The sequence below is a fragment of the Phyllobates terribilis genome, unplaced genomic scaffold (assembly GCF_046119375.1).
Source record: "Phyllobates terribilis strain yellow unplaced genomic scaffold, ASM4611937v1 Scaffold_1__5_contigs__length_1240528914, whole genome shotgun sequence".
In the NCBI taxonomy this organism is placed as follows: Eukaryota; Metazoa; Chordata; class Amphibia; order Anura; family Dendrobatidae; genus Phyllobates; species Phyllobates terribilis.
Genome location: NW_027362761.1, coordinates 6226736 through 6252500, shown reverse-complemented (window position 1 = coordinate 6252500; position 25765 = coordinate 6226736). Strand labels below are relative to the sequence as shown.

At 47.2% G+C, this 25765-nt stretch overlaps 1 protein-coding gene across 1 annotated transcript in view; it reads right to left on the bottom strand.

Moving 5' to 3' along the window:
* Positions 1-25765, bottom strand: part of LONP1 (lon peptidase 1, mitochondrial) — a 213826-nt gene that overhangs the window by 87591 nt on the left and 100470 nt on the right. Inside the window, exon 11 of the mRNA XM_073653197.1 lies at positions 14575-14662. Coding sequence (XP_073509298.1) covers positions 14575-14662 — 88 coding nt within the window. The remainder of the gene's footprint in view (positions 1-14574; positions 14663-25765) is intronic.

Below are 25765 nucleotides of genomic sequence, written 5' to 3'. Positions count from 1 at the left end.
AGTGCGTGCAAGATTCCAGGAACACGTGTACCTGCCACAGAGACCAGTGGATGTCCTGGGTAAAGGCCGCCAGACAGCCAGAGAAGTCCGACAGTATGGATGAGCTCATTAAGCACCTGGTCCAAAGCCAGTAAAGCATGCAGCAGCTGCACTTGCAGACCCACAGAGAGCAACTTCAGCAGCAACGGGAGAAGCAGCAGGAGACAAATAAACTCCTGATACAGCAAATCCAGCAGCAGCAACGACAAATGGAGCTCCTAGCAGGGGAGATCCGTGGCAGGATATCCCCTCCACCCCCAGATCCAGGTGAGGATGCACACGTCAGGAAAACGGAAAGGAGAACCTTACAGAAGATGACCCCGGAGGATGACGTTAAGGCGTTCCTGACTGTTTTTGAAAGTGTGGCGGAACGGGAGAGATTACCTCAGGAGCAGTGGGCGGAGGTTCTGGCGCCATATTTGACTGGGTAGCCGCAGAAAGCCTATTATGATCTGACTTTACATGACGCAAAGGAGTACGCAAAATTAAAAACCGAGATATTGGCTGTCAGAGCGCAAAGGGTCCACCACTGGGCGTATGCTGGCGACAAACCTCCACGCTCACAGATGTTCGACTTTTTACATCTAGTTCAGAAGTGGCTGCATCCAGAGTCTTCCACTCCTGCCCAGATGGTTGAGCGTGTGGTGATGGACAGGTTCATCCATTCCCTACCCAGGCCGGAGCAGACCTGGGTTGCCCAGTGCGACCCTCGGAATGCGGATGACCTTGTTGGCCTGGTAGAGAGGTACCAAGTGGTCGAAAAATCCCTAGGGAAACCCGACAATCACCTCTCCCTACTGGAGTGCTCAAAAGGGGGCGGGTTCACCACGGAAGGTGTTTAGAGCCACAACTGGGGAGTGTCCCACTTCCACTGAAGGTGCCACCAGGACTGTTAAGGATGTGATCTGTTGGCGGTGTCGCAATCCGGGACACGTATCCGCCCAGTGTCATACGTCTGCTGAGCCAATGGACTGCAGCCTAGGCAGACTATGTTCATACTATGCTTACCCAGCCCGCAGTGTGGACTGTCAACCCGGCGAGGGGCCGCAGGTGTGTGCCGTATCTGTTAACGATGGCCCTGGGGCTGTTGGACTCTGGGAGTCTGGTAACCTTAATCAGTGCCACCCTTCCCCACCAGCTGATCCCTACCAAATCTATGGGCGTCTGCTGCATACATTGGGATGCCAAGAACTACCCGGTGGCCAGAGTGACAGTCGGAACAGACTGTGGCGCCCAATCCCACGAGGTCGGGGTGGTCAAAGACCTGCTACATCCCGTCATTTTGGGGCGCGATTTTCCCTTGTTCTGGGACTTGTTGGGGAAGGGATCCAGACAGACTCCCGTGGAAAAAAGCCATGACCCTAGAGAAATAACCCGGTCGACATCGGAAGTGGATGAGTTCCCACTATGTGTCCTTGTCAGCGATGAGGACGACTGTGTCTGAGGTGGTCAACATCCCTGAATTAGAGGAGCCTGGAGAGATCTTTGGGTCAGTTCAGGTTCGGGACTTGACCTTGAAAGGGGCGTGGGATAATGTTACTGTTTATAATGGTGTTGCTCAAGAGCCGGAGGCGGACACCAGGTACCCACACTTTGCAGTTAAAGGGGAGCCATTATACTGGGTGACCAAACTAAAAAGTGAAGAGGTAGTGGAACAGCTGTTAGTTCCAGGTTCATACCATCAGAGTATATTAAACATGGCACACTCACATATTCTGGGGGGACACCTAGGGGTTGAGAAAACCTAGGAGAGAATTATAAGGAGGTTTTATTGGCCAGGATGTTAATCGGGAAATCTTAAACTATAGTAGGTCCTGCCCCACCTTCCAGATAACTGAGCCCACTTCCATAGTCCATTAGTTCCACTACCCGTCATAGAGGTTACCTTTGAGAGGATTGCCATGGACCTTGTAGGTCCCTTAGTTAAATCGGCCCGGGGCCACCAATACATCCTGGTGGTCATGGACTATGCGACCTAGTACCCCTAAGGAACTCATCCAGTAAAAGTATAGCCCGAGAGCTAGTTCATATTTTTGCTCGGACGGGTCTGCCAAAAGAGATTTTGACAGACCAAGGAACCCCCTTCATGAGCAAGGTGATGAATGAGCTATGCAGAGTCATTCAGATTGCCCAGATTCGGACCTCAGTTTATCATCCGCAGACGGACAGCTTAGTGGAACGCTTCAATAAGACTTGAAAGGCGATGCTCAGGAAGGTCGTTGAAAAGGATGGGCGAGACTGGACTACCTGCTCCCATTTCTGCTTTTCTCTGTCAGAGAAGTTCCTCAAACCTCCACTGGCTTCTCTCCATTTGAGCTCCTGTATGGACGGCATCCAAGAGGTCTCCTAGACATTGCCAAGGAAGCCTGGGAGGCCGAAGTCATGCCCCACCGGAGCATCATTGAACATGTCGCCCAGTTACAGGAGAGAATGGCGAAGGTGATGCCCATCGTGAAGGAACACCTCCTCCAGGCGCAGGAAGCCCAGGCGAGAGTGTATAACCGGTCAGCAAGGCTGAGACAGCTCCAACCTGGGGATCGCGTCCTGGTTCTTATTCCAACCGTTGAAAGTAAGTTTGTGGTCAAGTAGCAAGGCCCATATGAGGTGGTGGAGAAGCTCGGTGAAGTGAACTACAGAGTCCACCAGCCTGGCCGAAGAAACCCACACCAGGTGTACCATGTAAACCTGCTCAAGCCTTGGCGAGATCGGGAACCCGTCGGAACTCCTTGCCTGGGGGCCACTCCCGAAGGCCAGGTGGAAGATGTCACGATAGCGGAGACCCCTTCGCCAGCCCAGAATCAACAGTGTCGAGAACTGCTCCAGCAGAATCGGGACCTGTTCTCAGAGTTGTCGGGGCATACCCAGGTGGTAGAACATGATGTGCTAACAGAGCCGCATATAAAAAGGTGAACTTGAAGCCATTCCTGAAGAATGGAGGTGATCTCGGCTGAGGTCAAGAGGATGTTACACCTCGGTGTGATAGAGGAGTCAAAGAGTGGATGGTCGAGCCCCATCGTCCTCGTGCCAAAACCCAATGGAGAGTGGAGGTTTTGTAATGATTACCTCCAGCTGAATGAGGTGTCCAAGTGTGACACGTACCCAATGCCCCGCGTCGATGAACTCATCGAGAGGCTTGGACCGGCGAGGTACATCACTACTCTGGACCCGACGAAGGGCTACTGGCAGATCCCCATGTCCCAGACGGCCAAGGAGAAGACGGCTTTCTCAACACCTGATGGGTGCTTCCAATACACTCGGATGCCGTTTGAACTACAGGGGGCCCCAGACACTTTCCAGAGGGCTATGGATCGGATGCTAGCCCCACATAAGAAGTATGCCGAAGGCTACCTTGAAGACATTGTAGTTTTTAGCCCAGACTGGGAAAGTCATCTACCTAAACTACAGGCCGTTCTGGATGCTCTAAGGAAGGCGAGTTTTACAATAAATCCAAAAAAATGCGCCGTGCGAAATGAGGAGGCCAAGTACTTGGGCTAGGTCTTCGGGAGAGGCGAAATTAAGCCCCAAGTTAATAAAGTGGAGGCAATCCAGACCTGGCCAAAACTGCTCTCCAAGAAGAGAGTGAGAGCATTCCTGGGAATGGTGGGATATTACCGGCGGTTTATCCCAAATTTTGCCATAATGGCCGCGCCACTGACAGATCTCCTAAAAGGCACCAGATCAACCATGCAAAAGTAGAAAAAGAGTGTCTAGCCATAAAATGGGAATGTGGCGCCCCTGAGGGTTCGACCGCCACAGGGATGCTGCACTTCTTTAATGGAGTGTAGTGTTCCTCCTCTGAGGTAAGGACAGTGTGATAGTCGTGACCCAACCTTTTGCATCCAACACCACATTTCTCCACCAGAGGGAGCTAGTATGCACTAGGTGCTGCTCCCCTGGTTACAGGGAGACTGGGGAACCAATATATTTTTTTTTTCTTTGAGTTGCGTTTGGAAAGGCAAGGTCTCCAGACTGGACAGCCATAGCTCAGGAGGGAGCAGAAGGCTGGACATAACCTGTGTGGGCGACCCGCACACACGTATTTGGACTGTACTATAGTTTATCTTTTGTTTTTGTGGCTAAGCCAAGTAAGGCTGTATTTATTTTGCTGGAGTGCAGAGCTTTATGCTGATAATAAAGCCTGCAAAGAAAACATGGGTACCTGAGTCTACGACCACAATTTACAGTACGCACCAAACGTTTGGACACACCTTCTCATTTAAAGATTTTTCTGTATTTTCATGACTATGAAAATTGTACATTCACACTGAAGGCATCTAAACTATGAATTAACACATGTGGAATTATATACTTAACAAAAAGTGTGAAACAACTGAAAATATGTCTTATATTCTAGGTTCTTCAAAGAAGCCACCTTTTGCTTTGATGACTGCTTTGCACACTCTTGGCATTCTCTTGATGAGCTTCAAGAGGTAGTCACCGGAAATGGTCTTCCAGCAATCTTGAAGGAGTTCCCAGAGACGCTTAGCACTTGTTGGCCCTTTTGTCTTCACTCTGTGGTCCAGCTCACCCCAAACCATCTCGATTGGGTTCAGGTCTGGTGACTGTGGAGGCCAGGTCATCTGGCATAGCACCCCATCACTCTCCCTCTTGGTCAAATAGGCCTTACACAGCCTGGAGGTGTGTTTGGGGTCATTGTCCTGTTGAAAAATAAATGATGGTCCAACTAAACGCAAACCGGATGGAATAGCATGCCGCTGCAAGATGCTGTGGTAGCCATGCTGGTTCAGTATGCCTTCAATTTTAAATAAATTCCCAACAGTGTCACCAGCAAAGCCCCCCCACACCATCACACCTCCTCCTCCATGCTTCACGGTGGGAACCAGGCATGTAGAGTCCATCCGTTCACCTTTTCTGCGTCGCACAAAGACACGGTTGTTGGAACCAAAGATCTCAAATTTGGACTCATCAGATCAAAGCACAGATTTCCACTGGTCTAATGTCCATTCCTTGTGTTCTTTAGCCCAAACAAGTCTCTTCCGCTTGTTGCCTGTCCTTAGCAGTGGTTTCCTAGCAGCTATTTTACCATGAAGGCCTGCTGCACAAAATCTCCTCTTAACAGTTGTTGAAGAGATGTGTCTGCTGCTAGAACTCTGTGCTCTAATCTGAGCTGCTGTTAACCTGCGATTTCTGAGGCTGGTGACTCGGATAAACTTATCCTCAGAAGCAGAGGTGACTCTTGGTGTTCCTTTCCTGGTGCGGTCCTCATGTGAGCCATTTCTTTGTAGAGCTTGATGGTTTTTGCAACTGCACTTGGGGACACTTTCAAAGTTTTCAAAATTTTTCGGACTGACTGACCTTCATTTCTTAAAGTAATGATGGCCACTCATTTTTCTTTATTTAGCTGCTTTTTTCTTGCCATAATACAAATTCTAACCGTCTATTCAGTAGGACTATCAGCTGTGTATCCACCAGACTTCTGATTGTCCCAACCCCATTTATAAGGCAAGAAATCCCACTTACTAAACTTGACAGGGCACACCTGTGAAGTGAAAACCATTTCCGGTGACCATCTCTTGAAGCTCTTCAACAGAATGCCAAGAGTCTGTAAAGCAGTCATCAAAGCAAAAAAGGTGGCGACTTTTTTGTTAAGTATATAAGGTGCGTCCAAACTTTTGGTCTGTACACATATATATATACATATATATATATATATATATATATATATATATATATATATATATATACACATACACACACACACACACATATATATATATATATATATATATATATATATATATATATATATATATATATATATATATATATATATATATATATATATACACATATACATATACACACACATATATACACACACCACACACATTATATATACAATGCTCAAAAAAATAAAGGGAACACTCAAATAACACATCCTAGATCTGAACGAATGAAATATTCTCATTGAATAGTTTGTTCTGTACAAAGTTGAATGTGCCGACAACAAAATCACACAAAAATCATTAATGGAAATCAAATTTAGGCTGTGTGCCCACGATGCGTTTAAGTGTTTACGCAGCGGCAAAAACGCTGCAGAAAACGCTTAAAAAACGCATGGTAGAAGGCCTGCCATGTTCCCCAATGATAATCCGCATGTGCTGTGCACATGCTGCGGAGATTTCCGCTGCGGGTTATCATTGCGAAAAAAAACGCAGCACTACCAATTATTTTGCGGAAGCGCTGAGTTTTCGCCGCCATAGACTTTCATTGGAACGCTTGGATTCCGCATCACTGGATCTGTACATGCGGAATCCAAACGTTTCAATGTGCGGATGGTACCCGGGTCTGGAGGAGAGGAGACTCTCCTCCGGACCCGGGTACCATAGAACCTGTAAAAAATAAAATAAAATAAAAAATAAATATTATATTTACCTTCTGATGGCCCCCGGTCTCCTGGTCTTCGCTTGCCGGCAGATTGCAGTGGACTGAAGGACCTGCGCTGACGTCATAGTCATGTGACGGCAGGTCCTTCAGTGTAGTGTACCGCGAGCTGCCGGCAAGCCAGGACGGAGCGCATAAAGACTGCGAGGGCCATCGGAAGGTAAGTATAGATTTATTTTTTTATTTTTGAAGGTCACAGTACATAAATCCATGCCGTTTGCATGGATTTATATAGTGTGGCCAAGTTGACAAGCACTTTCCAAGTGATGCTAAAAATCGCTTGGAAAAAGCTTGATAACCCACATGCGGAAATGCATGTGAAGAACGCTTCACATCAGCTTGTCCCTGGCAGGAAAAACGCATGTACAATCCGCATGCGTTTTTTCTTCCAGGGAGATGCAGAAACGCTCAGGAAAAAATCCTGAGCATTTCTGCATCGTGGGCACATAGCTTTATTAACCAATGGAGGCCTGGATTTGGAGTCACCCCCAAAAGTAAAGTGGAAAAACACACTACAGGCTGATCCAACTTTGATGTAATGTCCTTAAAACAAGTAAAATGAGGCTCAGTATTGTGTGTGGCCTCCACATGCCTATATGACCTCCCTACAATGCCTGGGCATGCTCCTGATGAGGTTGCGGATGGTCTCCTGTGGGATCTCCTCCCAGACCTGGACTAAAGCATCCGCCAACTCCTGGACAGTCTGTGGTGCAACGTGACATTGGTGGATGGAGTGAGACATGATGTCCCAGATGTGCTCAATCGGATTCAGGTCTGGGGAACATGTGGGCCAGTCCATGGCTTCAATGCCTTCATCTTGCAGAAACTGCTGACACACTCCAGCCACATGAGGTCTGGCATTGTCCTGCATTAGGAGGAACCCAGGGCCAACCGCACCAGCATATGGTCTCACAAGGGTATGAGGATCTCATCTCGGTACCTAATGGCAGTCAGGCTACCTCTGGAGGGCTGTGCGGCCTTCCAAAGAAATGCCACCCCACACCATTAATGACCCACTGCCAAACCGGTCATACTGAAGGATGTTGCAGGCAGCAGATCGCTCTCCACGGCGTCTCCAGACTCTGTCACGTCTGTCACATGTGCTCAGTGTGAACCTGCTTTCATCTGTGAAGCGCACAGGGCGCCAGTGGCGACTTTGCCAATCCTGGTATTTTGTGGCAAATGCAAAGCGTCCTGCACGGTGTTGGGCTGTGAGCACAACCCCTATCTGTGGTCGTACCCTCATACCACCCTCATGGAGTCGGTTTCTAACTGTTTTTGCATACACATGCACATTTGTGGCCTGCTGGAGGTCATTTTGCAGGGCTCCTCCTGTTCTTCCTTGCACAAAGGCAGAGGTAGCGGTCCTGCTGCGGGGTTGTTGCCCTCCTACGGCCCCCTCCACGTCTCTTGGTAGCGCCTCCAGCCTCTTGACACTAAGCTGACAGACACAGCAAACCTTCTTGCCACAGCTCGCATTGATGTGCCATCCTGGATGAGCTGCACTACCTGAGCTGCACTACCTGAGCAACTTCTGTGGGATGTAGAGTTCGTCTCATGCTACCACGAGTGTGAAAGCGCAACCAACATTCAAAAGTGACCAAAACATCAGCCAGAAAGCATTGGTACGGAGATGTCCCCACCTGCAGAACCACTCCTTTATTGAGGGTGTCTTGATAATTGCCAATAATTTCCATCTATTGTCTATTCCATTTGCACAACAGCATGTGAAATTGATTGTCAATCAGTGTTGCTTCCTAAGTGGACAGTTTGATTTCACAGAAGTTTGATTTACTTGGTTATATTCTGTTGTTTAAGTGTTCCCTTTATTTTTTTGAGCAGTGTATATCTATATTTTACATATATACACACACACACTGCTCAAAAAATAAAGGGAACACTCAAATAACACATCCTAGATCTGAATGAATTAAATATTCTCATTGAATACTTTGTTCTGTTTGGCAGGACCAAATAGTTTTGCCAAAGCAAGTGTACAGTAGGGAATAGGGATAAGGTCTGTGGGAATGAGGAACGGGGCAATCTGGATTCTGGTTCAGGTGGACCACCTATATGAAACAGGGATTTATGGTGAGCGGAGCTTGGATTGTTACTATGTAGGTGAGCCCGGAATGCCAGCACCCTTTTCAGGACTGCTACACCTGTAGAGGGAATCTGCCCAGCTCAGCACAACACGCACTGTTGTTGGTGCTCCGATGGACCTGGGAAGGTGCTTACATAATTCCAGGTGGAATATTTCTGTTGGGCTGGAATCCCACCTTGACCAGCTAGGGTATGTGTAAGGACCCGAGCCTTCGCTGCCGTACAGGAGGATTAGGGCGATTATGGCATCGAACATTTTTAGCCAGACCCTCACTGGTGGCTTCAGATGGTAGAGTTTCCACTGGATGGTATAGAAGGTTTTGCAGGCCTTGTCCTTCAGGGTCTCTGTGGCTTGTTTGAAGCTCCCTTACTGGTGAATATCCAGGCCCAGGTAAGGTGTATTTTTCCGTTCTTGTAAGAGTACAGTTTAGTACAAATGAAGGGTGCTGGTCTGATCTTGGCTTTCTCCTCTGGAATACCATGATGTTGGTTTTCTTTGGGTTAATCAGTAGTGCCCACATGGAGCGGAATTTCTCCAAGATTTTCAGGTGGTCTTGGAGGCCTTTCTCGGTTGGTGTCAGCTGCAGTAGGGTCATCTGTATACAGCAACAATTTCACCTTGGCGTCATGGAGTGAGAGACCTGGAACCGCAGAAGATTCCAGAACAGTGGCCAGCTCATTGATGTAGATATTGAAGAGAGCTGGAGTTAGGCTGCAACCCTGTCTGACTCCTTGGCTCTGCTGGAAATCAGCCGTGCATTTCCCGTTCATACTCACGCTGCAGTGGTTCTCGGTGTAGGCGCTTATGATTATATCATAGGTCTTTCCTCCTATTCCGCTCTTAAGCAGTTTCAGAAATAGGCTCGGGTGCCACACTGAGTCAAAGGACTTTTTAAAGTCTACAAAACAGGCACATCTCTTCCTGTGCTTTGTATTGTGGACGTGGCTCTGAATAAGGCTGTGTAGGGTGCAGATGTGGTCTGTGGTCTAACATGAACCCTGCTTGGCTTTTGCTGAGGACGTTGTGTTCGTTGAGGAAACAGAGGATCCTCTTGTTCAGGTTGCTGTTGAACAGTTTTCCCAGGGTGCTGCTGACACATATGCTTCTGTAGATGGCCATGGTGTAGAATATAGGTCTTTTGCAGCTTGATTCTCTCCTCCTGGGTTTGACTTGTACTTGTAGAAGTGGTGGAGCATCTCCTGTATTTCGGGTCTGCTTGAAACCTCTTTATATTTTATTGCAGACGTATTTGGACCATTTATGGGATGGAGGCCAGTTGAAGAGGCTGTTTCGCTGAGGCTTTTCTGTTGGTATAACGTGGAGCTCCAACAGTACATCAAACCGGTGAAGACAGGAGAAAACCACATGAATCAGAATCAGCAGCTCCATCCTCACCTCTCAGTCTGTCTACCTATGCGCTACCTACATACCAACGCCAGAGTCACCCTACTTCTATCCAGACAGCTTTGAGATCTTACAAGGAGAAGCCGTCCATTAATAGGCCCTGGGCAGAGTTCTCCTCTTTAGAGACCTCAATGGAAGAACAGGAAGAGAAAAAGACTCTGACCACGGGTTCCAAGCAGACCCGAAATACTGGAGATGCTCCACCACTTCTACAACTACAATTCTTTATATTTTATTGCCGAGATATTGGACCATTTATAGGATGGAGTCCGGTTGAAGAGGCCTCTCGGCTGAGGCTTTTCTGTTGATGATTTCTTTGAAGATTTCATGTATAGGAGAAGTTGGCTGTGATCAGACAGGTATGTTTGTGGTGTGGTGTGGTTATAAAGGAGCCGACATTTCCCAGGTCCAGATCTGTAATGGCAATCTACTACACTCCTTCCTACATGGGAGTTTAGTGTACACCTTCCTAGAAAGTCTCCCTTGGTACGGCCATTGGGTATATGAAGTACTAAACTTCTAGATACGTTCAGGAGCTTTTTGCCACTTTTGTTGACTGTACTGTCATAGCTGTTTCTCTGCATGTGTACCGAGACGAGCCGTCAATCTCTGCTCCAAATATATAGAGGTTTCTATCCGTGATCAAAATGTATTTTTCTCTTCCTGTTCTGGCATTGAGGTCTCCAAAAATGAGAACTTTGCCCAGGGCCTGATAATGGGCGGCTTCTCCTTTTTAAGATCTCAAAGCTGTCTGAATTGAAGTAGAGTGACTCTGACAGACATCAGATAGAGGTGAGGATGGAGCTGCTGATTCTGATCCATATGTGGCTATCTCCTCTCTTGACCGGTTTGATGTACTGTTGGAGCTCCAATATTCCTCCTGAGCAGTGGCCCTGTTTGAGGTTTTTATTTTTCAGGGCAGAGACTGAGATTTCCCTGTATCCGATGGGTACTAGGGATTTGTTTTCAGCTCTGGTTCATGTTTCCAGAAGGATCTGAATGTCTTTTTTTCAAGTCATTGGGTAAAGTCGGGGTCATTCGTTTTACATCCAAACGCGGAAGTGTTCAGGCCTTGGATGTTCCAGCTGCTGATTAGAAGTGAAGTCATTTTTTTTCCTTCTATATACTTTGTGTATTTATACCTTGTAATGAGTGTGGCTGTGTAGGACACACCGGATTTCTGACTGATTTATTAATGACGTTGGTTCCATCCAGTCACATTAGTTTCATTCACAGTGTGCTGAGCAGGGTCTTCATCACCTCCATGTCTCTGCTCTGCATTTCCCTTCTCTGGATGCCTCTGTTTTGCATGTCTCTGTATAAGGCTGTTTGTTTTCTCTGTAGTGGTAAGCTCTGATAGCCGAGTTTTGGGTGAGGGTCTTTATTTACAGCTTCCTGAGATATATTTGTGGTTTTCTGTTTTCTCATTGCATGGGGTCTTTCCACAGAATTTTGCCTGGAGTTAGATCCAGGCCTGGGGTCCCTGTTTAGTACGATGTCCTCCAGCTCTTTGGTTAGGAGGCTGACCCCTTGTTTGTTGAGGTGCTTGCCATCATACAGGTGATAGTAATTTATGGAAAGGTGTTGTGCCAAAGTTACACCTGGCACAGATTTCATTCTTGTGGTTAGGTCCATGTTGATGTTCTGGATGGTTGGGCTGGGTACATCCTTTCTTGGGAGCAGAGATGACCTAATGATTTTGCTGTCTGGAAATTTTGTGTCGTCCTTGCTAGTTGGGTCAGTTGTCCTGCGATCTGCTGGTGCTGGTCTGGCAGATTGCTTGTACCTGTGTGTATAATATGTTTGGGTTGGTAAATCATGGATTATTGATCATCATTGTCACCTGTTCAATGGTTGCACAGCAGATTTTATTGACCCTTTTTCATGGGAATAGCCGCCGTGTATTTAGGCACTTTCCATTTGAGTCCATAATAGGATGGTATAAGGACTTTGTGATGTCACGTGTGGGTTATGTGGCTGCTGATGGGGGTGTGTGCTGGATATTTTGCTGGAGGTAAGTATTCTTCTCTCCTCTATGGATCCAGTTTCTGGTTCACTTTTATTAGATTCAGGGTTTCAGGTTCCTTCATATTGTTGGGGTTATTTGACATTTTAGCCTCCTGACCAGTGGAGGTCATGGTGTCAGCACTCCTCGTTTCCATGGGGCCAGAGTAAGAAGCACTGAACATCAGCTTCTGAACTTTCATCACTATTATTATTATTATTATAGCGCCATTTATTCCATGGCGCTTTACATGTGAAAAACGGGTATACATAGCAAAAACACTAACTTTGAACAAAACGAGTCAGCGACTGGTACAGGAGAAGAGAGGACCCTGCCCGCGAGGGCATTACCCATCAACCCAAACAAAACTAACATCATGGTGTTCAAGAGGAGAAAGACAAGATTGGAAATTCACCAGTCAGGGGTCCTCTCAAATACCCTAACTGGTTAAGGTGTACACACACACATACATAAGTGTGTGTGTGTGTGTGTGTGTGTGTGTGTGTGTGTGTGTGTGTGTGTGTGTGTGTGTGTGTACACACACACATACATACATATATAGATAGAGAGATTAGTGAGAGCTATATAAATAGCTCTCACTAGAGAGCAAGAGAGAGAGATACAGTACAGACCAAAAGTTTGGACACACCTTCTCATTTAAAGATTTTTCTGTATTTTCATGACTATGAAAATTGTACATTCACACTGAAGGCATCAAAACTATGAGTGAACACATGTGGAATTATATACTTAACAAAAAAGTGTGAAACAACTGAAAATATGTCTTATATTCTAGGTTCTTCAAAGAAGCCACCTTTTGCTTTGATGACTGCTTTGCACACTCTTGCGATTCTCTTGATGAGCTTCAAGAGGTAGTCACCGGAAATGGTCTTCCAGCAATCTTGACGGAGCTCCCAGAGATGCTTAGCACTTGTTGGCCCTTTTGCCTTCACTCTGCGGTCCAGCTCACCCCAAACCATCTCGATTGGGTTCAGGTCTGGTGACTGTAGAGGCCAGGTCATCTGGCGTAGCACCCCATCACTCTCCTTCTAGGTCAAATAGCCCTTACACAGCCTGGAGGTGTGTTTGGGGTCATTGTCCTGTTGAAAAATAAATGATGGTCCAACTAAACGCAAACCTGATGGAATAGCATGCCGCTGCAAGATGCTGTGGTAGCCATGCTGGTTCAGTATGCCTTCAATTTTGAATAAATCCCCAACAGTGTCACCAGCAAAGCACCCCCACACCATCACACTTGCTCCTCCATGCTCCACGGTGGGAACCAGGCATGTAGAGTCCACCCGTTCACCTTTTCTGCGTCGCACAAAGACAAGGGGTGGTTGGAACCAAAGATCTCAAATTTGGACTCATCAGACCAAAGCACAGATTTCTACTGGTCTAATGTCCATTCCTTGTGTTCTTTAGTCCAAAGAAGTCTCTTCTGCTTGTTGCCTGTCCTTAGCAGTGGTTTCCTAGCAGCTATTTTACCATGAAGGCCTGCTGCACAAAGTCTCCTCTTAATAGTTGTTGCAGAGATGTGTGTCTGCTGCTAGAACTCTGTGTGGCATTGACCTGGTCTATAATCTAAGCTGCTGTTAACCTGCGATTTCTGAGGCTAGTGACTCGGATAAACTTATCCTCAGAAGCAGAGGTGACTCTTGATCTTCCTTTTCTGGGGCAGTCCTCATGTGAGCCAGTTTCTTTGTAGCGCTTGATGGTTTTTGCAACTGCACTTGGGGACACTTTCAAAGTTTGCCCAATTTTTCGCACTGACTGACCTTCATTTCTTAAAGTAATGATGGCCACTCGTTTTTCTTTACTTAGCTACTTTTTTCTTGCCATAATACGAATTCTAACAGTCTATTCAGTAGGACTATCAGCTGTGTATCCACCTGACTTCTGCACAACACAACTTATGGTCCCAACCCCATATACAAGGCAAAAAATCCCACTCATTAAACCTGACAGGACACACCTGTGAAGTGAAAACCGTTTCCGGTGACTACCTCTTGAAACTCATCAAGAGAATGCCAAGAGTGTGCAAAGCAGTCATCAAAGCAAAAGGTGGCTACTTTGAAGAACCTAGAATATAAGACATATTTTCAGTTGTTTCACACTTTTTTTGTTAAGTATATAATTCCACATGTGTTAATTCATAGTTTTGATGCCTTCAGTGTGAATGTACAATTTCAAAGTCATGAAAATACAGAAAAATCTTTAAATGAGATGTGTCCAAACTTTTGGTCTGTACTGTATATAGACATATATATCTATCTACAGTATAAATATATATAGAGAGAAAAAAATTTAAGTTATTTCTTTGTGCCAAAGTGGCAAAGCAAACAAAATAAATTTAGTATCGCTGTTATTGTACTGGCACGTAGAATGTATCAGGGCAATTATATTGAACAATTTTTTTTTTTTTTTTTTTTTTTTTTTTAAAGTAAATTCAAAATAACATTTCATTCAGAATTGGCTGGGGAGAAAGGCAAAATGAACAGTTGTAAGTACACAGTGCTATATAATATGATGACGGCAATATATTAAGAGGATAAAAATTTTAATGGGAGGAGGAGGAGTGCTTCTTTACACATATTATAGCCTTGAATGTACTAACCTCATCAATAAGAATTAGAGGATTCTCAGTTTTGGTCTTCTTTAGACACTGGATGATTTTTCCTGGCATGGCCCCAACATAAGTTCTCCTGAAAAGAAGTTTAAACGCTGCATTTTAAGTGTATACACAAATACATATTGTAAAGAATCACATTTGCCTAACATTTAGCTAAAAATGTAGCTATTTTTCAGCATGATGCGGTCAGACTTAGATTTTGCAAAAAGTTTCATGCATTGAAAGACAGACAGCCATATATCATCATATGCATTTTTTTGTGTTTTTTTCAGATGGCATTTATTGCACCAAATTCACTAAAATGGTGAGAGTGGTTCATGAATTTGGTGCAAAGTAGGAAAAAAAGGGTTTCTTTCCTGTCACTAACCATTTTTGTGACTTTTTGGGCAAAAAGTAGCATCTCTCAAAATGTGGCAAAAGAGAAGACTCTTGAACAACATTCATAACATTACACCAAGGGGAGAACTGGAGTAGCGTTCATGCAAATTTAGTGAAGTTTTAACCAGTCACTTTAGGAGGTAATAATTCTGGAACGCTTCAACGGATCCCACTGATTCGGAGACTGTTTTTTCGTGACATATTGTACTTCATAACAGTGTTATGACTGGTGTTTATGTGTGAAAAAAAATAGGAAATTTGGTGACCATTGTGAAAAATTCACAATTATCAAAATTAGATTTTTCATGTCCTTAAATCAGAGAGTTATGTCACACAAAATAATAGTAAATAACATTTCCCACATGTCTACTTTATATCAGCACAATTCTGGAACCAAAATATTTTTTTTATTAGGAAGTTATAAGGGTTAAAAGTTGATCAGAGATTTCAGATTTTTCCAACAAAATTTACAAAACCATTCATTTTTTTAGGGACCACGTCACATTTGAAGTGACTGAGGGGCCTTTATGACAGAAAATACCCAAAAGTGACACCATTCTAAAAACTGCACCCCTCAAGGTGCTCAAAACCACATTCAAGAAATTTATTTACCCTTCACGTTATTCACAGGAATTTTTGGAATATGGATGAAAAAAAGTTAACATTTAGACCCAACTTTTTTTTATTTTCACAACGGTAACTGGAAAAAATGGACCTCAAAATTTGTTGTGCAATTTCTCCTGAGCATGCCGATACCCCATATGTGGAGGAAAACCACTGTTTGGGCGCACGGCAGGGCTCGGAAGGGAAGGAGCGCCATTTGACTTTTTGATTGTAAAATTTGTTTGAATAATTAGCGGACGCCATGTTGCGTTTGGAGAGCCCCTTATGTGGCTAAACAGTGGAAACCCCCCACAAGTGACACCATTTTGGAAACTAGACCCCTCGAGGATTTTATCAAGGGGTATAGTGAACATTTTGAACCCAGTGGTACGACACAGAATTTGATAACGTTAGGTCATCATTTAAAATAAGTTGTCATTAGTCTTGAGCCCCAAGTGCTCGCTACTTGAGTTTGCATCGGGTACTCAGGTATGCACCAAGTATCGCGGGTGCTCAAGTGACATGCTCGAGTCCCTGCCCGCATGTTTCACGGTAATTAGACACCCAAAAAAACATGCGGGGATCGCTCGTGCATAGCAGGCAATCCCCACATGCTTTTTTTGGCTGTATAACAGCCGCAAAACATATGGGGCGGAGACTAGAGCATGTTACTCAAGCACCCGCTATACTCGGTGCATACCCGAGAACCCGATGCAAACTCAAGTAGCGAGCACTTGGGGACACTTGCGCACAAAACTAGTCGCCATATAATTTTTTTTCTTTACTTTTGAAAAAATCCCAACCCTAGCGCTCATTTTGTACGTCATTCTTCGTGTGGTATAAGTGATTAGACGACTTTATTCTTCAGGTCGGTGAGATTACAGCGATACCAGATTCATATGTCACACACTAAAAGACGCTTTTGTTTGCAAAGACTAGTTTTTGCAATCATTTTTCCATATTTCAGCCGATAGAGTCATGTGACGGCTTGCTTTTTGTGGGACGAGTTGACATTTTTATTGGTACTATTTTCGGGCAAATTACATTTTTGATCGCTTTCTATTCAGATTTTTGGGAGGCAGAATAAACAAAAAGACGGATTTTGGTAAGACCTTAACTGTAAAATCCTTTTCAGCGAAGGAAGGAAGGGAGACAGATCCATTACTAGTGGGTAGGCGGAGCCCCACAGGATAGTTCACCTCAGATTAGAAAAAGTGACGACTGGCCCCTCCAGCTTAGGCTCCTCCTACTCCAGCTCTCCAGTCCGTACACAAGCTAAGGAAGAGCAGACAACACCAGCGGAACACCACAACCCCTTCCGAAATTCAGAAATGCGAGAGAACAGGTTATGCATATAACAGAAAAAACACACAGTCCCAGGCACTACTCACTGGACCTGACAACTGCGATGAGCTGGCAATGCTGGAACAGAGCCCTAGCGCGCCGACCCCAGTCCCGATGACCGCCATCAGAGAGGAGTCACGCCGAATCTGGAATACAATAATGCACTTCTGCCATGGGAGGGTGCTGTGTCTCCCTTCCTTCCTTCGCTGAAAAGGATATTACAGGTAAGGTCTTACCAAAATCCGTCTTTCAGCAGCAGAAGGATGGAAGGGAGACACAGATCCATTACTAGTGGGACGTCCCAAAGCAGTCCAGAACTCAAGGGTGGGAAACAGTGGCAGAAACGCCAACACCCCAACAACTTAGACAAGCACGCAACAAGCGCCAAAACTAGATAAAGAGAAAACCTAAACCACCGCCGCCTGCAGGACCCTGCGTCCCAAGGCCGCATAGGCGGAAGCACTCACGTCCACTTTATAAAATTTAGTAAAAGTGTGAACAGAGCGCCAGGTAGCCGCCCGGCAGAGCTGCGCTGCCGAGGCCTCCTGATGAAAAGCCCACGACGAACCAACAGCTCTCGTGGAATGAGCTCGAACCTTAACCGGACAAAGCTCGCCCTTCAGCCGAACGCATCCACCGAGCTATAGTGTCCTTGGAGGCCCGCTGACCACGCCGACGACCAGCAGGAATCATAAAAAGAGAGTCCGACTTCAGAAACCCTTGCGTGATTGAAAGATAGAACTTCAATGCCCGCACCAAATCCAACGAGTGCAAGGCTCGCTCCTTTGGACTTTTCAGATTCGGAGGGCAACACGATGTCCTGATTGACGTGGAAATGCGACACCACTTTAGGCAGAAAATCGCCACGGGTACGAAGCACCACGCGATCCGGGTGGAACTCCAGAAAAGGGGGCGAGCAAGACAGTGCCGCCAACTCAGAAACCCTTCTCAAGGAGGTGACCGCCACCAGGAAGGCCACCTTCCAAGAAAGCAAGTAAAGCGTAGCTGAATCCATAGGCTCAAACGGCCCATGCTGAAGAGCCTCCAAAACTAGGTTGAGCCGCCAAGGAGCCACAAACGCCCTCCGAGGCGGAAACGGACGTGCAACCCCGCGAAAAAATGAGCGCACATCCCTGCGCGAGGCAATAGCCTTCCGAAAAAGCACGGATAGTGCAGATACCTGACCCCACAAGGTACCAACCGCTAGACCCTTGGCCAAACCACATTGCAGAAAAGCCAAGAAGTTGGGAATGGAAAAAACCCTCGGGTTCCTTGACAATCCAGAACACCATGAATAGAAGGCCTCCCAAGTTCTGTGATAAATCCTAGTCGTAGCTGGACCTCTGGCCGCCCGCAAGGTGGCAATGACCTCGGCCGAAAACCCACGACGGGTCAATATCTCGGTCTCAAGAGCCACGCCGTCAAACGAAGCGACTTCAGGTCCGGATGACGAATGGGCCCTTGGGTTAACAGGTCCGGGCGAAGAGGCAGTGGAAACGGAGGCGCCGCCAGAAGAGACACCAGTGTTGAATACCACGCCCTCCGCGGCCAATCTGGCGCCACCAAAATTGCCGAAATTCGTTCGAGTTTGATCCGCCGGATCATCAGAGGAAGTAAGGATACCGGCGGAAACACGTAGATCAGCTTGAACTGGTCCCACGGGGCCACTAGAGCATCTACCGCCACAGCCTCTGGGTCCCTGTACCTGAACGTCGGAATCCTGGCGTTCAGCCTGGATGCCATCAAGTCCACCTGGGGAGTCCCCCAACGGGAGCACAGCAGTGCAAAAACATCCGGATGAAGACTCCATTCTCCGGGATCCACCTGCTCGCGACTGAGGAAGTCCGCCGTGATATTCAGCACTCCTGGGATGTGAATCGCAGAGATGGCTGGAACCCTGGACTCAGCCCATACCAGGATCCGCGAGACCTCCATCATGAGTCGGGAACTCCTCGTCCCGCCCTGATGGTTGATATACGCGACAGCTGTCGCATTGTCCGTCTGAATCCGGACCGGCAGACCGCTCAAGGGGACCGTCCAATGTCGGAGGCAGAGAAAAATCGCTCTCAACTCCAGGATGTTGATCGGCGGAGACTACTCCTCTGACGACAAGACCCCCCCTGAACCCAGAGATCGTTCCAAACCCCCCCCCAAGCCAGTCAGGCTGGCATCGGTGGTAATGACCGACCACCGTGGGAGGAGGAAGGATTTCCCCAGAGATAAAGCCTCCGGACGCAACCACCATCCAAGAGACTCTCGCAATCTGCAGAAGATACTGACACAGCGATCTAGCGAAGCCGGCGATCGATCCCAACGGGTCAGAATAAGATTTTGGAGACCCAGGGAATGAAATTGTGCAAAAGGTACCGCTTCCATTGCCGCCACCATCAGACCCAGAAGGCGCATACACTTCCGAAGGGACATCGCCATTGCCGACCTCATATCCTGGACATGGTGACGAAGGTTCGCTTGTTTGTCCGGAGGCAGGGACACCACTGCCCGTACCGTGTCGAAATACATCCCCAAGAACAGAACTGACTGCGACGGCTCCAATGACGACTTCTTCCAATTGACCAGCCACCCGAAGTCCTCCAGGTGCTGAAGGGAGAGATCGCGAGCAGTCACCGCCTCATCCGCTGTGAGCGACACAATTAACAGGTGGTCCAGGTATGGAAGAATCGTAACTCCTTGCATTCGAAGGAGCACCATGAGCGGCGCCAGAATTTTTGTAAAAACCCTGGGTGCCGAGGCCAACCCGAATGGTAGTGCCACAAACTGGTAATGGGCCTGACCTATGGCGAAATGCAGAAAGCGCTGGTGAGCCCTGCCGATAAGGACATGCACATAGGCGTCGCGGATGTCGATCGACACCAAGAAATCGTACTGCGACAGGGCCGCCACGACAGAGCGAAGAGACTCCATACGGAATTTCCGGGTCCGGACATGAACATTCAATTCTTGGAGGTCGAGAATGGGGCGAAACTTGTCCTCCTTTTTGGGGACCACAAAAAGGTTGGAGTAAAACCCCCTTCCCCGGTCCTCCGGTGGAACCGGAACCACCACACCCTGCTGCAGAAGAGAGTCGACCTCCCGCAGCAGTGCGGCAGCCAGCTTGGGCTCGGACGGGATGCGAGACTGACGAAACCTGTCCCGGGGTCGGGAATGAAACTCTATGAAATAGCCGGCCGACATAACCCGCGTTACCCAGGCGTCCGATACGTGGGACGCCCAAATCGACCAGAACTGAAGCAGACGACCTCCCACCCGAGAGCCCTTGAGAGGGTTCCTGGCGTCAGTCCGCCTTAGTGGGCTTTTTGTCAACCTCGCGTTTGTCCTGACGGAAATGTTGGGTGTACGGGATTTCTGGGTGGTCTTCTTTCCGGAAGACGATGGACGACCCGATCTCCAAGAGGGCTGACTGAACCGTCCCCTGGGCCGAAAGGGCTGACTACCACTATCGGCACTTGACTTGCCAGACGTAGAAGCCGCTGCTTTCCGCTGCGGCAAAGCCGAATCCTTGGCCTTGGCAATCAGCTCCGTGAGGTCCGAACCAAAAAGCTGACCGCCCTTGTATGCCAGACTCAACAAACCTTGTTGGATACCGCGTCTCCAGTCCACTGTTTAAGCCACAGTGCTCTTCTGACTGTGACGGCCGAGGATTAAGCCCTGGACAGAATCGAAGTAGTATCCAGCACTGCATCCCTGCCATATCGGGCCGCGTCTTCCAACAGCTGGAAGAGCCTTTCCACCTGAGACAGCGGAGTCCCATCTTCCCACGCCGTCCGCAGCTGATCCAACCACCGCAGAGAAGCCTCACCAGCCCACATGGCCCCCAAGGCCGCTCGGAAACCATGACCCGCGGCCTCGTAGATGGACTTCGCCGCTAACTCCGTCCTTCTGTCCAGCGGGTCATGTAGACTCGCCTTCCCTTTAACAGGAAGCAAAGAGGATTTGCTCAGCTGAGACAATGGCACGTCCACTTCAGGAGAGGGGACCCAATTAGCGATAGTCTCCGAGGAGCAGGGGTACAGGGCATCAAAAAACCGCATCCCCTGGAAGCGTTAATCCGGACACAGGCGTTCCTTCTCCACCGCCTCGTTAAGTTCGTCGTGTGCCGGCAGCGTCGAACGAGCCCGACGCGACTCCTGATACAGCCGGGCCGACTTGCCAGGGCGCCTCGTCACCTCTTCAGACAGCTGTAACGCTTCCCGCATAGCCCCAATAAAAGCGTCCACGCGGCACGAAAGCGAAGCGGATCCTCTTCATCAGAATCGGAAATCTCCCCATCAGAGTCTGTCGGTGATTCCGAAACCTCCGATGCACTGCGCGGAGGAGACGGCGCCACCACAGGCCTGTGGCGCTTCTTGCCTCGTGACGTCGTTTGGGACTTAGCTGATACCCAATGACCCAGGAGGTCCGACAGACTGTCAATGGAGCGAGTGAGCGCTTCCACTTTAACATCACTGAGACCCCGGCGTATCAGATACGCGTGACCAATTTTGAAGCGGACCGGGAGAGAGGTCCGCGCCCCCTGGTCCCTGATCCGACATGCCCCCACACAGTTGCGAGCGTCGCGGATAAGGCAGTAATAACCCCTTACAATGGGTACAGTAACCGAGGAAGTGTGATCCCGCTACCACAGCCTGTTCCTCGCAAAAAAATCACCAAGCACTGAAGGGTTAAAGCTCCTCCAGAGGGAGAAGAGCTACCCCAGCTGCCTGCAGAGCAAAAGTTAACCTGACAGACTAGGGAGATGCGCGCTCTGATCCCAGAAGCATGCACTCCAGAACAGGTTAAATGCCTTGATGAGGCCAGACCCCTCAGAAGGGGTTAATGCTGCTGACCACACAATACCCCTTTGCCTTAAAAGGACAGAGGTGTGCGAGTCCCAGAGCCTCCTCAGCAGGGAGATAGCAGCGCCGGATATAGCACACCCTGACTGCCTTAACAGGCCAGCAGTAAGGTGCTCTGCGCTGCAATAGTGAGCAAACGGAACCTTCTGCTTTAAAAGGCAGAAGTGACTCACCAGCTGGCCGCGATGACTGCTCTTCTCTGGGGAGGTGTAGAGAGCGGGGAGCAGGGAGCAGGAGGCGCCGCACGTGGTAATGGACGCCGGCCGAAGGACCCGGGAGAAGAAGGGGCTGGGTCAGCTCCAGAATGCGCTTTCCGAGCGCTTCCTGTCTGAGGATAAGTGACAGGCAGCAGAGAAGCGCGAAGCCACGCCCCCCCGCCGTCACACACCAACGGAGCCCGCGCTTCCCCGTCCCTGCTCCCCTGCTAGCAGAAATATCTCCAAACGCCGTATGCAGCGGTGAAATCCTGTAACGGACAAAACTGCAGTCACCACATGTACAGTAAGAGCGGCTGCCGCAGCAGCCGCTGAAGCACTCAGAACGGATGAGCACTTACCCAGCTGAGCGCCACAGGGACCCCCAGGGATGTGTGGCGCCGTGGCCCTTTGCTCCCCCTCACGGCAGAGCGCGCAGGGACGCCAAGAAGCGGTGTGCGTCTCCGCCAGGGAGCGCCCTGTATCCCCCCGGGGCCAGCAGGCTTCTGTGGGGACCTCGTTAGGGGGTACGCAGATCCGCCAGGGGAGGGTCAGGGGTCCCAGCAGCGCCGAGACCCCCTGAGACCTCTAGACCACGGGGGGTCCAGGTCAAAGGAAATGTAAAATAAAAAATTCTTCAGAGGAGCTGCAAAGGCAGCGACTATCCTCTGCGACCTCAAATTTAAAACTGAAGGACATGGAGTAGGAGGAGCCTAAGCTGGAGGGGCCGGTCGTCACTTTTTCTAATCTGAGGTGAACTATCCTGTGGGGCTGCGCCTACCCACTAGTAATGGATCTGTGTCTCCCTTCCTTCCCTTCTGCTGCTGAAACCAACAATTGTTTTTTTGTTTTTATACCGTTCCACGTGTGGTAAAATTGATAAGGCAGCTTTATTCTCCGGGTCAGTACATTTAGGCTGTGTGCCCAACATGCGTTTTTTAAGTGTTTTTGCAGCGGCAATTCCGCTCCAGAAACGCTTGGTAGAAGGCCTGCCATGTTCCCCAATGATAATCCGCATGTGCTGTGCACATGCTGCGCAAATTTCCGCTGCAGATTATCATTGTGGAAAAAAAACTCAGCACTACCAATTATTTTGCGGAAGCGCTGCGCTTTCGCCGCCATTGACTTGCATTGGAACGCTTGGATTCCGCATCACTGCATCTGTACATGCGCATTTCATGCGTTTCAATGTGCGGATGGTACCCAGGTCTGGAGAGGAGGAGACTCTCCTCTGGACTCGGGTACCATAGAACCTGTAAAAAAAAAAAAGAATAAAATAAAAAATAAATATTATACTTACCTTCTGATGGCCCGTGGTGAGCTCGTCTTCACTTGCCGGCAGATCGCGGTGGACTGAAGGACCTGCGCTGAAGTCATTTAGTCATGTGACGGCAGGTCCTTCAGTGTACCGCGAGCCGCCGGCAAGCCGAGACGCATCGAATCAAGACTCCGGGGGCCATCAAAAGGTAAGTATAGATTTATTTTATTAGTTTTTACGGTCACACTATATAAATCCATGCCATTTGCATAGATTTATATAGTGTGACCAAGTTGTCAAGCACTTTCCAAGTGATGCTAAAATCGCTTGGAAAGCTCTTGTCAACCCGCATCCGCTTGTCCCTGGCAGGAAAAACACATTTACAATTCGCATGCGTTTTTTATGCCAGGGAGATGCAGAAACGCTCAGGAAAAAATCTGGAGCATTTCTGCATCGTGGGCACATAGCCTTACAGCGATACCAGTTGATTTATGTTTTGCCGCTTTTACACAAAAACTTTTATAGAAAAAATATTTTTTTGTACATCGCTTTACTCAGAGCTATAACTTATTTTTTGGCTGACATGGCGGCTTGTTTTTTTGCGAGACAAGATGATGTTTTCAGCGGTAACATTTTTATTTACATTCGTTTTTTGGATTGCGTGTTATTCTATTTTTTGTTTGGCGATATGCTGATTTTTCCTGTGTTTACTAAAGAGGTTAACTAGTGGGACAGTTTTATAGGTCAGGTCGTTACGAACGCGGCGATACCAAATATGTACTTTTCTTGGGTTTTTTTTCTTCATTTTATTTATGGGTACAGTATATTTATTTTTGTGGGATTATTTTTTCATTTTTTTTATTTATTTTTTTTAAAGTGTTACACTTTCTCCCACTATGGGACTTTCATTTTTTCAGGCTGATCGCTTGCAGAGCATAGGGATGCAGCAGCATCTCTACGCTATGCAGCAGCATCTCTACGCTATGCAGGCCCTGCACAGGCACAAGTTACTTTGATCGTGCGATCAAAGTAACTTCTTGATGCCTGGTGACCCGGATGTTGTCATGAAGACATCGGGTCACCATGGCAACTATTGGGACCCCGCGCACAAAGTGTGAGGTCCCAATTCAAGGTTAAAGGGGCTATCGCAGTATTTCGGGGGTTAATGTGCCAGGAGCGGTGCGGGACCACATAATACTGGGTGTCAGCTGTGAGAATCAGCTGACACCCGGCGGCAATTGCCCCACACAACTTCTGTGCGGGCGCCATCACACTGTGCGTAATAGTACGTACCTGGTCTATAAGGCCCAGGGCACAAGGACGTACTATTACTGCTAAGGTCAGTAAGGAGTTAAAAAGTTTCAATTGATGAATAAGGTGAAAACACCAAGGTTACTTACCGGTAGCAGTTTTTTCCTGAACCCATGACAGCACACCTTGAGAGGGATCCGCCCCACCAAGGACAGGAAACCGTCTGAAATAAAAGGGCGGTACCTCTCCCTCGCTTCAGTTGGATTACCGAGCATCGAGAGGACCTCCAGAAAAGGTTAGACACATAACCAACACCTACAATATATATATATATATATATATATATATATATATATATATATATATATATATATATATATATATATATATATATATATATATATATATATATATATATAGTTAGTACAGACCAAAAGTTTGGACACAACTTCTCATTTAAAGATTTTTCTGTATTTTCATGACTATGAAAATTGTACATTCACACTAAAGGCATCAAAACTATTAATTAACACATGTGGAATTATATACTTAACAAAAAAGTGTGAAACAACTGAAAATATGTCTTATATTCTAGGTTCTTCAAAGTAGCCACCTTTTGCTTTGATGACTGCTTTGCACACTCTTGGCATTCTCTTGATGAGTCAGAAAAATCTTTAAATGAGAAGGTGTGTCCAAACTTTTGGTCTGTACTGTATATATGTATATATATGTGTGTATATATATATGTGTATATATGTATATATATATATATATATATATATATATGTATATTTTTGGGTGAAAATAAATATATATATATGTATGTATATATATATATATATATATATATATATATATATATATATATATATATATATATATATATATATATATATATATATATATTTATTTTCACCCAAAAAGTTAAGTGCTTCACCAGGGCGTGAGAAAGACAGGGGGGGGAAAACTACGGGTGCTGTCATGGGTTCAGGAAAAACTGGCTACCGGTAAGTAACCTTGGTGTTTTCCCCTCACCCATGACAGCACACCTTGAGAGAATTTTGGAGAATATGAGCACCCTAGGGAGGGACCACCGCCTGAAGTACCCTTCTCCCAAAGGTAAGGTCAGAGTAGGATAGATCCAACCAATAGTGCTTGTAGAAGGTGGATGGTGCAGAGCAAGTAGCAGCTTTACATATCTGGTCAATCGAGACGTCTGCTCTGGTGGAATGAGCTTTAATACCGTCCAGTGCCGGAACACCTGTAGATGTATAAGCTAGACAAATGGACTCCCT